Source organism: Calypte anna, chromosome 5A (genome assembly GCF_003957555.1).
Source record: "Calypte anna isolate BGI_N300 chromosome 5A, bCalAnn1_v1.p, whole genome shotgun sequence".
Lineage (NCBI taxonomy): Eukaryota > Metazoa > Chordata > Aves > Apodiformes > Trochilidae > Calypte > Calypte anna.
In genome coordinates this window covers 26,342,552-26,355,313 of record NC_044251.1, presented here as the reverse complement: position 1 = coordinate 26,355,313, position 12,762 = coordinate 26,342,552, and the positions used below count along the sequence as shown (strand labels likewise).

Genomic DNA, 12,762 nt, shown 5'->3' with positions numbered 1-12,762 from the left:
TTAGGTTAGATATTAGAAAGAATTTCTTCATGGAGAGGGTGATTAGGCTATGGAATGGACTGCCTGGTGAGGTGGTAGATTCTCCGTCCCTGGAGACATTTAAAAAAAGACTGGATGTGGCACTCAGTGCCATGGTCTAGCAACTGCTCCGGTGGGTCAAGGGTTGGACTAGATGATCTCTGAGGTCCCTTCCAACCCGGCTAATTCTATGATTCTATGATTCTATGATTTTTGAACTTGACTATGTAAGTTACTTCGTGTAAGTGCTTAAGAACATTCACTAACATGCCTGTATGGTAAGTATTACCCTCTTCCAGACAAAATCAGTGAAGCTCAGCTGTCTGTGCAGGCTACATCTACACTGATGGCATGAATAAGGGAGCCACAAGTACAGATGTACGAGAGAAACTGTGGCAGAGAAGTCAGAATCAGTATTGCCAACAGGGTGGTACTGTTTTGGTTCTGCTACTGTTTGGCACCATTAGACTGCTAGGCTGGCATTTATTTCACCTACATTTCAATACCAGTAATGTATCTATCCTTTGCACTTGGCACCTCACCTGATTTTTTCTGATCAGGAAAGAGGAACAGACACATCATGACATATTATTTTATCTAACATATTTTAGATATCTTCTGTAAAAATTGTATGAATTGAAGCTCACTCGAAGACTCTGGCACTAACATAAGAAAATTTCCAGAACTGACCTGGCCTTTCCCCTAACCTTGCAGGTTACAGCCATGTGGTTTAACCTTGTGTTTTAACCAGTGTCTAAGAGAGAATATGCTAGGCTATCGTGCCTGCTACCTTTTTCAAATCCTGCTTGTAAAAGGATTTCCAGGCTGATTTAATTTTACATTTCCCTTCTGTTACATGGGGAGAAGTTGGGGAACAGGGACAGGCGGAGTAGAAAGAGATGAAGAATGGGAAAAAAATGTGGAGTCTTTTTCTCTAGAGATGCCTTTGCTGAAACACCCTCCTGAAGCCAAGGGAAGGGTATCAGTCCCACCCTCACTCTCAGACCAAGAACATCTTTTAGACTCTTGGGGCTATCAGTGCAGGAGTATTATAATGCATTTTAAAAAATGACCTATACTTAATGACAGACTTTTTTATATATACTAGACACAGTTTTCTTCTCATAGTATCAAAATGAGAGAAAAAACATTCTTCCCTTTTTCATTTTCACTCTGCTGGCTCCCTACATGTCATATAAAACTCCTTGTTCTTCACTGCCCCTAATTTCATTGGTTTTGTCTGCTGTTGGCACAGAGCAAGTCTTGTTGTTCTTCTTCCTTTTATAGGTCCACTTTTAAGGCATCTATTGAGCGAAATATTTTTTTTTATGTTTCATTATAATCCTCTTTGCAGTCCTCTTAATGCAAATGCAACATTATTTCCAAAACAACAAAACCTGTTCTGTTCTTTTTACACAAAGAAGGCCAGGAGGAGTGTTTCAATCTACTGGAAAAAACCCAAATTTCCCCTCGCCCTCATTTTGCTGTATATTTGTGAAATATTTAAAAGAAAAATCTTTCCTTCTATATTTCATCTCCTTGTACAATGTTCCTTACTCAGCCAGATGCACTTTTAAATTATCACCTGTTGATAATTACTAATTGTTGATCCATTTATTATTGCAACAACATTTTTATGAAGCTGTTTCTTGTATTCTATTTCTGCTCATGAGAATTCCTGCAGTTTTCTGCAGTGCAACTATGAGCTTTTGGATTATGTTGTCATCATGGAAACTAATTATCATTTTTTAAGTATGCCAAAAGGGAAAGGACAATCCTGTATTCCACAATGCAGGGACAAGTGGAATACACTTGTCAATTCAGAGACTGCAGGATGTGGTAGACTCAAAGGGAAAGAGAGAATGAGTGTCACAGTAATTCAAGCAGTCATGATGTGCACTGATATCTGTGGTACTGCTGTCCTGGTAACTCTATAATAAAAGTCAGCAGGGAAACCACAAAATTGAAAATTATGTGTATGTTGTCCTTCACCAAATGTAGCATTCATCAAGAATTGCCAGAATCTGAGAGCTGAGGTTGAAGCAGGGAACTGAAATACCAACTCCCCTTTTTGTGGAAGAACAAATGCCTTTTTTCAACAGCTGCATGCCACTGTTTTTAAGAACAAGAAGCATCTCTTTAAAATAAAATGTATATGGGGTTGCATTCAGGACAGGATTCAGGGTCTGATGCTGTCTTCAGAAGTTCACGCTTAGGTGAAGGACACTCAAGAACAGCAATACACTTTATGGACAGTAGAATGAGCTTAGCCTCTTAGAGTCAGAGAACAGTTCTGTTTTCACTGTTGGGCTAAATAAAGTGAAGCAGAGACATGACACTTAGACTTTATTAATGAATGAGAGGCACAGCTAGGAAGGTAACTAAAAGCACTGATTTGCATTGCTTTCTTCTAAATGGTGGGACACACTTGATGCACAACTTCCTTGAGGTGTTGGTTTGCCAAGAAGACAGGTAAGAACAGCATCTATGACTAGAAAAATCCAGAAACTGAATAAATCTATGAAAAATGCCAGCTGGTTATGAGTAAGAGGCTATAGCAGATAATTTTGAATTATTAGGGCTGCTTGCAGTATAAACAATATATAAAGAAGAAAAGTGGTAGCCAAGAGAACAACGCATCTTGTTCTCTACAAGTTCAAAGAGTTCAGGCATGGTATGGTTATGTAATGGCACATCCTTTGGCCTCTGTGACACCAGGAGCAAGATTGTCCCTTGGCCCCAGGTGGAACATTTCTTATAGCATGAGAGACTGCTGTAACATAGGAGGTGCAGCTGTGTCACCCACTGCAGATTTCCCCATTAGTAAATGACATTCCCATCACCAGCCCTCTCCAGGCTGCTTGACAAAGATGCTGCGACTGCTTCTACCTCTTCAATAGGCTGTGTGCTGGTCTTTCACCCTCTGTGGTAAAAATCTCATCCTCCACTGTAGGAAATTTTACCTCTTAGGCTGCAGATAATGCATTGGTGGACTAATCTCTTTTATCACCTTGCACCAAGATTTTCCACCTCCAACCAAACATGCTGCAGCTTCTTGCAGAAAGGAAGGATGCAAATTTTGATGATTTATCCAGAAAATGCACCTCATTTTGTCAAGATGATATAATTTCCTTCTTTTTCTCACTGCTTATAAACAAGAGAAAAAAAAGAACTCTTTTACTGTGAGGGTGGTTAAACACTGGCACAGGTTGCTCTGAGAATTTATGGAGTCTCCATCTAGGGACATATCCAAACCCCACAGGACGTGGCCCTGAGCTGCCAGCTGTAGCTGACCCCGCTGGGACTGCAGGGGTTGGACTCGATGATCTCCAGAGATGCCCTCCAACCTCCACCAGCCTGTAAAAGGGCAGCCATATCCTACATCAGTTTGAAGAGCTGCTTCGGGCTATGTCTTTATGACAAGATATATTTTATTCTACTTACAGCTAGAAGAAACAAGTTTTAATCAAGATCACAATGTGGGCTGGGGTAGGCATAGGTGTTTTTTTTAAATAGAAAAAGGAAACAAAGTCCTTTCAATTTTCTTAAGTTATTCAAGGCAAAGCAACTGTATATGAGATAAGGGTGTCTGTATGATAAATTCTTCACTAGATGCAAGTGAAGTCAGTAACAGTTTTTCTCAAGGGTTTCAAAGAGGAGAGGAGGATCTAGATGCTACAAGTCTCCCAATGTGCTAACCCTCTGTATTACTCAAGGGTAGCAGTGTCCACGTATTTCCAGTAGAATGGAGGGTTTCAAGGTGTCTGTCACAAAGGATAAGCAGTGATCCAATGTGTAGAATTGCAAACACCTGGGCAACAGCTCCCTGCCTCTTGGAGGCACTACCATCCCAAGGTACCACAGAGGTCCTTGGAGATCAGAGTGCCTGCTCATAGTTGTGACCTTACAGCCTAATGCTGCTGAACACCCAGAGCCTACCAAATGCTGTAAGCCCCTGTATAAATCACATAAACATTCACTGAAGTGTAAATTGGGGTTTAGATCTTGTTTTACCTTCTGGACTACAGAATTTTTTATTAGTCTATGCAGAATGAAAGAGATTCAACAGAAAACACTGAGAGTCACAACTTAAAACTAGTTCCCAGACCAGTGGTCAGGCCATTCAGCTGAGACAAGGGGATGTTGTTTTGAGTCCTTGCTGAGAAAGCCCAGAGAAGGCTCTGAGGAGACCTTATAGCAGCCTTCCAGTACCTGAAGGGGAGGGACCTACAAGAAAGATGGGGAGGGACTTTTTATAAGGGCATGGAGTGATAGGACAACGGGTAATGGCTTCAGCCTGTAAGAAGGTAGATTTAGGTTAGACCTTAGGAAGTAATTCTTCATGTGAGGGTGGTGAGGCACTGGAAGTGGTTGCCCAGGGAAGCTGTGGGTGCCTGCTGCCTAGAAGCGTTCAAGGCCAGGCTGGATGTGGCTTTGAACAACCTGGTCCAGTGGGAAGTGCCTCTGTCCATGCAGGAAGGTTGGAACTACATGCTTTTTAAGGACATTTCCAACCCACACCATTCTCTCATTCTACAACTCTTTGATTTGATCTTTCTCATCCTGAGACAGCACTACTACAACCACCTGATTTTTAATTACCAGGGACACTACATTCCATGACAAAAGGCTGCTGGGCAATCAAAGTGGATTCATGGAGGAGCCCACAACATGAGTGCTCCTGACTGAGGGTTAGATACCTTCCTTTCTGAGATGGAGAGGATCTGACTCCTTGGGCTCACCTCCCGGGTAGTCTAGGTAGTCTCTCAGTTGGGCAGGTATTTGTGGTTACCTTCTTAATCTACAGATAACCTTAGTGCTGGATCACACTGAGAAAAAGACACATCAAAATTAGGAGTTATGGGCTGAGCACTGAGAGGAATAAACCCTTTTATGGAACAAACTCTACTAAACTGAGGAAAGACAGTTTGGTTTTTTATTAGCTCTGTTCTGTTTAGCTTTTTCTTTTTAAAACAAATGAAAATAGGACAATTATATCATATATAGTTTCAACCTCTTAACTTGATGCACTGATATCATGCTCCAATATCTATGTGACTAACATTTCATGTGAATCTTAATTAAAAAGACAGTATTAAGCCCTTAAATACTGCAAAAGTCTCTTTTTTCCTCTGAGAGCCAAAACTACTCAATGGTATTTCTTGCTAAAGCACAGGAAGCAGTTGATGCTACAGGTAATGTCTGTATCAATGCTTTATCAATACATCAGATTGGCTAGGTTCACCTTATGTACTGCAAAAGAAATAAATTTACTCTGATGGAGTAAATCAGAAACATTGTAATTTCCACTATGTAAAAAAGAAAAAAAAAAAAAGAGAAAAAAAACTTTACAAAAGAAATAAAAGATGACTGCTTGACTGCTTTTGCATCAGTTTACCTGGTCTTAAATTGTGCTGGGGGAAGTTCAGATTGGATATTAGAAAGAATTTTTTCACGGAAAGGGTGATCAGACATTGGAACGGGCTGCCTGGGGAGGTGGTGGACTCTTCGTCCCTGGAGACATTTAAAAAGTGACTCGATATGGCACTCAGTGCCATAGTCTAGTGACTGTGGCGGTAGTTGATCAAGGGTTGGACTTGATGATCTCTGAGGTCCCTTCCAACCCAGCCTATTCTATGATTCTATGATTCTATGATAAATCAAAAGCTTTCATGCCAGCACATAATACCAAGTGTTGAAGGTTAGCTGATACTAGCAATAAGCCATAAAAGCACCTATACTGAAAAAGTCCTTTTAACTGAAGGCCCTGAATTTTATCTATCTGTAGAAAAGTATAGAACCATTAGAAGTATAGGCTGAAAACACATGAAATAATCCTACTTTCCTCAGAACAGTCACGGCTGGAGTAATACATTAATTTTTGGGGTGCTCTCCTGAGGATTGAAAGAAGACGTGTACCTTTTGGAAAGGGCTGAGAAGACAGAAAAATACACATTTGAGATCTGTAAAGTAAAATCTATTGTTAGGACCCCAATATGGTTGATGAAGATGAGTGTGTGGCTGCAGAGCTCTTGCCAGGCACAGCTGAGGGGATCTGGCTGAAGCACAAGTCTTGTGACAGTCTGGAGAGTCCAGCCTGCTGCACAAGATAAAGAACTGAAACACACACTCAGGTTCACAAGGCACAGATTGCAATTGCATTGACAGGATTAAAAAAGAGCCATGCAGTTGATAAAATACTGAGAAAGTGACATGATTGGTAAGACTGAGAAAAAGCAATGCCAGGTCAAAAGAAGGGACAGGATGTAAATCGCTGGAGTCTATAGAACACACACAGTCTGAAGGAAAAAGGGTTCTTGAAGGCAGTTTCTGCAGAAACATCGATGGAGCTTGCAATTGTGAGCAACTGAAATCATCAAGCAGAGATATTACCAGAAAGTATGAGTGGGTAACTGGATGCTTGTCACAAGCAGTGACAGTAACACCAAAGATATCCTTCTCCCCTTAACAAGCTCGTTTATGTAAGATAAATATTAATTTTAAGAACTACTGGAATCATTTAATACATGTGAGAAGTAACTGTATCACTGCAAAAGAGGGTTACAACATTGTGGCTTTTTGAATTGAGAGACTTGAGTGGGCTCATAACAGTCTTTAAGTACTTAAGATGCTTTCCTCTGAGCACAAAGGATGGTTAGACAAAACTACTGCAAGTCATTGAAATGCAGTAAGCTAGACATCAGGATAAATCAGGGTAATTTTTTTTTTTTTTTTTTTTTTTTTTTTTGTCTGGTGAGGATAGTAATGTACAAGGCTAGATTCCTTGTGGAAGCTGTGGGATCTCCAACAGCCCATGCTTGAAATGGCTGCTTGGACAAACATCAATCAGGAAAAGAAAAAGATGCATATAATTTACATGCTCCATGTCCAGTAGTGGACTAGGTGACCTTTGGAGATCTAGTCCCACATCTCTTTACTATAGTTTTATGGCTGTAGAAAAGGTAAGCATCAACACTGTATTTTGATCAGACAAGAAGCAACCTTAAGGGAGATGTTGCAATGGTAAACAAACTACCGCAGTTCCCAATAATGGGCTTAACAATGTTATAAATTACTTTAAATTATTAGCTTAGCTGAACAGATTTACAGACTTAGGGTCTAAGGACACAAAACACCTAAATCTCTGTGTCCTGTGAAAATATAAAATGAGCTCAATGTAATCTCTCACAACAAGATTCACTCCAGACCTAAGAAATTCAGGTTTAGGGAGATACTAACCAAGGGAAAGAATAAACTCTCACAGGTCCCACATAAAGGAGGGCACCTCAAAACTCTTCTACAAGGAACAAGTGTTAATGGAGATTTGCTGAAGAATTGCTGTTGGTAATTAAACAATCATTCCTCAGTGTGCATTTCACGCGTGGAGGGAGACTGATGTGAATTGGAAGCACTATTACTAAGATTTAGTGAGCCCATTTGTCACAGTAGTAAATGCACACAAGATTGCCTGGCTTTAACTAAAGCAAGCTCCATTTCTCATCGGCTTTTAGCTTTTCTGCAGCTGCCTGAACAAAGCCTTTCTGCTAACACCCATGGGCTCCCTCATGTCAGTTCCTGGTGCTGCCTCTTTTCATCTTAATGTTCTGTCATCAGCCACTCTGGAATTTCTGTTCAATATCATCTTCCCCTGAAGGCTCCTTCAACCTGAATAAACTTGGGTTTATTCACAAAGAAAGAAGCAACACCCACCAACTTGTTGATTCTGCCTCAGGAAGCAAGAAGAGAAAAAAGCCAAGTGGTGTGAAACCTGACCTTTCTAAGTCGAACACTAACAAAAAATATCCTAGATCCTCAGAAAGGTCCCTTCCGAACTTAGAGCCTATGTAACCATCTTCCTCCAGATCTTAGATTTCATATAATATGATTACACAGCACTTGTTTAAAACTTTCGGCTCTGGGTGCGACCAAGTCTGCCAATGCATGCCGAGGACAGGTTCCTCCGAGCAGGCAACTTAAACTCCCGCGGGAAAGCCTGGGGGCCGCTGCCCTTCCCGCCCGGAGCACGGCGCCCAGAGGGCGAGCAGCGGCCCGGGCCACCGGCCCTCGGGGTGCCTGGCGCTTCTGGGTAGCTTTCCGCAGGTGTGGTGCTTCCCGCGGCAGTGCCTCTTCGGCAAGAGGAGGGGGAAAAAAGGAGCAGAGAGCAGATGGGACCACGTTCGGCACCAGCACGAAGCCCGCTGCAAGCCCCGGGAGATGGGGAGAAGAGAGGAGGCTGCGCGTCCCCGGCCGCCCCCGCCCCGCTCCCCGGCCGTCCCTCCGCTGCCGCCGGCGAGTCCCGCCGCTCACCGATAGTGGAAACGACCGTGCCCACGAAGTAGAAAGCGCCGGTGAAGTCCCATCGGGGCCGGATGTCATCGACGCGGATGCCGGCCACGCTAGCCTCCTCGTACTCCCGGAGGAAGTGGCGGAGCTCGGCGCGGCTGAGGTTGTGGCGCCGGGTGAAGTTCTCCAGCCTCTCCTCCCAGCGCTCCTTGGCTTCCCGCTCCGTGGGCAGCTCGATGGCCGAGAAGACGGCGGCGCCGCACAGCATGTACAGCACAATCAGCACCGCCAGCAGGAGGAACCGCGCGTTGTCCGCGTTCAGGCGACCCGCGCTGGAGCAGCAGCCGCCGCCACACGCCATCCTCCGCCCCGCGGGACCGGGCGGCCGCGCCGCCACGCTACGTCGGGCCTCCCGCTCCCGCTGCCGCTGCCGGGCATCACGGCGCCACCCGCCAGGCGTGCGCGGGGCCGCGGCCGCAGAGCTCAGGGCGCCGCGGGACCCGGCGGCAGCACCGATGGGCGCTCCCGGCAGCCGGCTGGCACCTCCGTCCCAGGGGCAGGACGCTGTCCCGCGGCGCCCGGCACGGCCCCGCGGCGGACGGCTTTGGGCGCATCTTGCGGGTGAGGGAACCGCCCGTCCCGTCCCACCCCGACTCGCAGAGCACCTCAGCCCCTGCGCGCTCTGGCCCCGTGCTGAGCTCTCTACTCCACCAGTTTCATATCCCCGTCTTTCCCCGCCCCGAGCACGTCGGATCGGAGCGCAGGAACGGGCACCGCCAGGCGCCTCCTGCCTGCCGGGGGTGGCCGAGGCGGGGCCGGCGGCAGCTCGCCCCACCGCCCTCCCCCGCCGCCCTTGGGGTATCTCCGCCCCGGCCCGTGGGGGACGGCTGCCCCCGAGCCCCCGGTGCCATGGCCAGCGGAGAGACGGTGTCTGAGGGAAGGAAAGTGCTAAAGGAAACCTCGGAAGAAACGGTGCTGCAACTCGGGGCGAGGCCACCGCCCCGAGGGTCTCCCCGGTGCTCTCGGCAGGTTGGACCGGCACCTGGCAGGGCGGGACGGCGGCGAGCGGCTGCCCCGCGGCGTTCACCCTCCGGGGGCCGCGGGGCTGCTCCCGCCCGCGGCCTTCCTGCTCGCTGAGGGATGCCTGGATGCCTGGGCCCGGTCCCGGGCGGTGGGGGCTGAGGAGCGCCGGGGTAATGGGGGCCCTGAAGGGACCCAGAGTAATAAAGTACTGTTGATGGTATCACCCTTCTATCAAAGCAAGACAAATTACTCCCTTTTGCCAAAAGAGGGCAGCTATTTCTGTACAGGTCTGCTGATTCTCTGCTCGTTAAGTTCTTTCACCTCCATCCTCCAAAACTGTGTAAAGGGAAATTGTGTATGGAAGACAGAGGCAGCTCTCCAGCTGCAGTGTGGCTTAAAAATGCATTATTTTCAGGATCAAAGCTCTCGATCCAAACATTCTGGAAAAATCGTTACTATAAAAAGCCAAAAGCTAAACTCAGTAATACCTGGCAATAACTATGCTGCTGAATTCTGCTTTAAAAGACAGGGCTACAATTCAGCTCTGTAAAACATAGTAGTATAAAAACACTCTTTCTTTCCACTGAAGAACAACCTACATATATTTTATTTTAGAAAGCAGGTCAACAAAGTATTGATAAAACACCTACTTTTCCATCCCCCCCCCCCCCCATTCTTTCCATTTTCTGTTACTTATATTGCAGTTAAAATGCAACGAGAATGAACACTAAGTCTTAGTAATTAGAAATCTTCCTTAACAGGAGATAGTCATATACTCAGTGTAAGCCTTTGCTGATGTGACAGCCTGAGGTGTATTTGGGTATTGGTCTGAGCCCCGGGGATGGGGCTCAGTTGTGTGGGCAGTTGTGTGCAGTTGTGTGCAGTTGTGTGCTGGTGCTAAGACGATCACCAAGTGCATGGCAACAAATCTTGGGCAGCAGGCACAGAGAAGTCCTTTTCCCAGGTTGCACAGTAAACCACAGCTGAGGATTAATGGGACTCATGCTTCCTCTTTGCTTTTTTCATATTTGTTGTTATTCCTAGGTGATACATATCACATTGCAGAGTTTTATTCCCTCTTCACTATTCCTCAGCACAGACTGACATACGGCAATTACAATTAGCAGCAATGCTGGACGACATTAAACAGACAAGAAATGAGGAAGACAGGATGCCAGTCAAACTAACCAGGCTGTGCCAAGTGCTAAAGGTAACCACATGCTTCTATGAAAAATGCTGGTATATCTTTAAAATTACTGATAGTTCCTATTAGAGGAAAAAAACCCTATGTATTCCTGCTTTGAATATCTTTGCCAGTCAGGAAGAAAGATGGATCTCTCTCAATGAGCAGTATGGGCAGCAGAACTGACGGAGTACCCTCCCCATGTACTCAAGTCTTCATCTGTTGCAGTTGTTCTTGGATAGTTTGAATTAGCACAGTGAGAACAGGAGCCTTTAACTGCTTGTAACTGTGACATCAATGTGATTGCCCAAAGGAAAATGAGTAACAATCACAGTATCATAGGATCACAATCTTTCTGGTTGGAAAAGATCTTTAAGATCATGAAGTCCAACCATTAACCTAACTCTACCAAGTCCAGTGCTAAACCATATTCCTAAGCAGCACATCTAATAATCTTTTAAACACCTCCAGGGATGGTGATTCAAGCACCTCCCGGGGCAGCCAATTCCAGTGTTTAATTACCCTTTCAGTGAAGAAGTTTCTTCTAATATCCAATTTGAACCTCCCCTGGTGCAACATGAGAGGATTTCTTCTTGTTCTGCTGCTTGTTACCAGGGAGAGCAGATCAACCTCCCCCTTGCCACGACCTCTTTTGTTCTACTGTTTACACATTATTTTGTTGGTAAGGAATAGTTACTTTTGCATTGGTCTTGGGCATAGACAGATCATTACAGTAACGCAGGTGAGAACATCTGGCACTTTTGGAAGATCATGAAGTGTACTACTGTCTCTGGGCATCAAAAATTGCAAGTTCCCTTAATCTGTCAAATCTAATCATCACAAAACCAAAACACTATAATGCATGTGCAGTGATTTAATCTCTTGGGAAAGCAGCTTTTTAAGGAAATGCTCCCTATTAAAGGATAAAAAGGATACAGCAACTGTGAGGTGATAGGGACTGGAGTTCTGAAGTGGAAAATGCAAAGATGGCTAGCAAAAATCACAGGTGTAGCACCTTTTATTGTTTAAGCTCCTCTTCTTCATTTACTTTCCCAGTTTTAATTAAGGTACTTATTCTATTCTAAAGAATACTTTCTTGTAAAAATGGTCACTCTTCCCATTGCTCATGGGTACATAGTTGGAAAAACTTGAGTGCATGGAGAGCATGAGTAGTTTAATGATGCATCTGCCCATTAAGAGCACTTTAGCAAAGCTGAATAAAGAAATGCAATGTATTCACAGCACAAGGGACAAAATTAGTTTCAGGTTAAAAAAAAAACATGGTCAAACAAGTTGCTAACATTAACCCCAAACCGAAGTTAGCATTTTGTGAGCCTGAACACTGAATGTGCTGCCACTGACCTCAGTACAGTCACTTGGGGCATCATTATCATTACATTTCCTCTAATCCTCAGCATCACAAGGACACAGTTCCTTCCTATTTATGTGTGCAGGTGTTTAGTGGCAAAAAGATTGATGTTGGTGAGGCTTAGCACAAATATAAATAATAGAAAACAAATCAATACTTTTATCAACAGATAATGCCAAAAAATAACCCTGTACTTAACAAAGCTACAGCCATTGAGTACCCTAGTAATGATTGCCATCATCTGTCCAGCCAGGACTATGCTATTATTAACGCATCAGCAAATTACTTGGAAGACTCAACACAGAGATTTAGTTACTCTGTCTCATTTACAGTGTCTGTACATTTTAATTAAACATCTTGTTTGGAAGTGGTAAAGTGGCACACTTAAGTAAAACATACTTGGAAGGAGCTATGGGAGAGCTGCAAATTACTCCTGAGCAAATTGTCTATGTAATGAAACATCTTGCTCGAGTAACAAATAAGCCAGCCTTCCATTACCTTGGAAGCTGAACAAAACTTCTGGAACTTTATAACCTTGATATTAACAAACTAATTTGAAAAAAAGTCACTGAACTTCATGAACGTGACACTTGGGGCTTCTAGAATAGGCAGAGATTGCTTCTCTGAGGCAGTGCTACTGACTGAGAAGTAAGAAATATTGCTTCTTGCCTTTCTCTAGTGTACTTATTCCTCACAAAGCAGAAGATGCTTAGCTGTATAAAAACTTTTCCCATCTCTTTCACTTCAGTTACTAGAGTGTGGCTGATAAAGATCATGATATTCCAGTTGTCTTGGGAAAGACAATATTGCATTCATACTTGCAGGCTGTATGGCAGCTCTGCAGTTTTCTTCCCTTCCATGCTGTGGCCTCTGATGGATGGTTTGT

At 44.4% G+C, this 12,762-nt stretch overlaps 1 protein-coding gene across 1 annotated transcript in view; it reads right to left on the bottom strand.

The window, feature by feature from the left end:
- Positions 1-8,662, bottom strand: part of KCNK13 (potassium two pore domain channel subfamily K member 13) — a 53,020-nt gene extending 44,358 nt beyond the window's left edge. Inside the window, 1 exon segment of the mRNA XM_030452282.1 lies at positions 8,326-8,662. Coding sequence (XP_030308142.1) covers positions 8,326-8,662 — 337 coding nt within the window.
- Between the last annotated feature and the right edge of the window lie 4,100 nt (positions 8,663-12,762).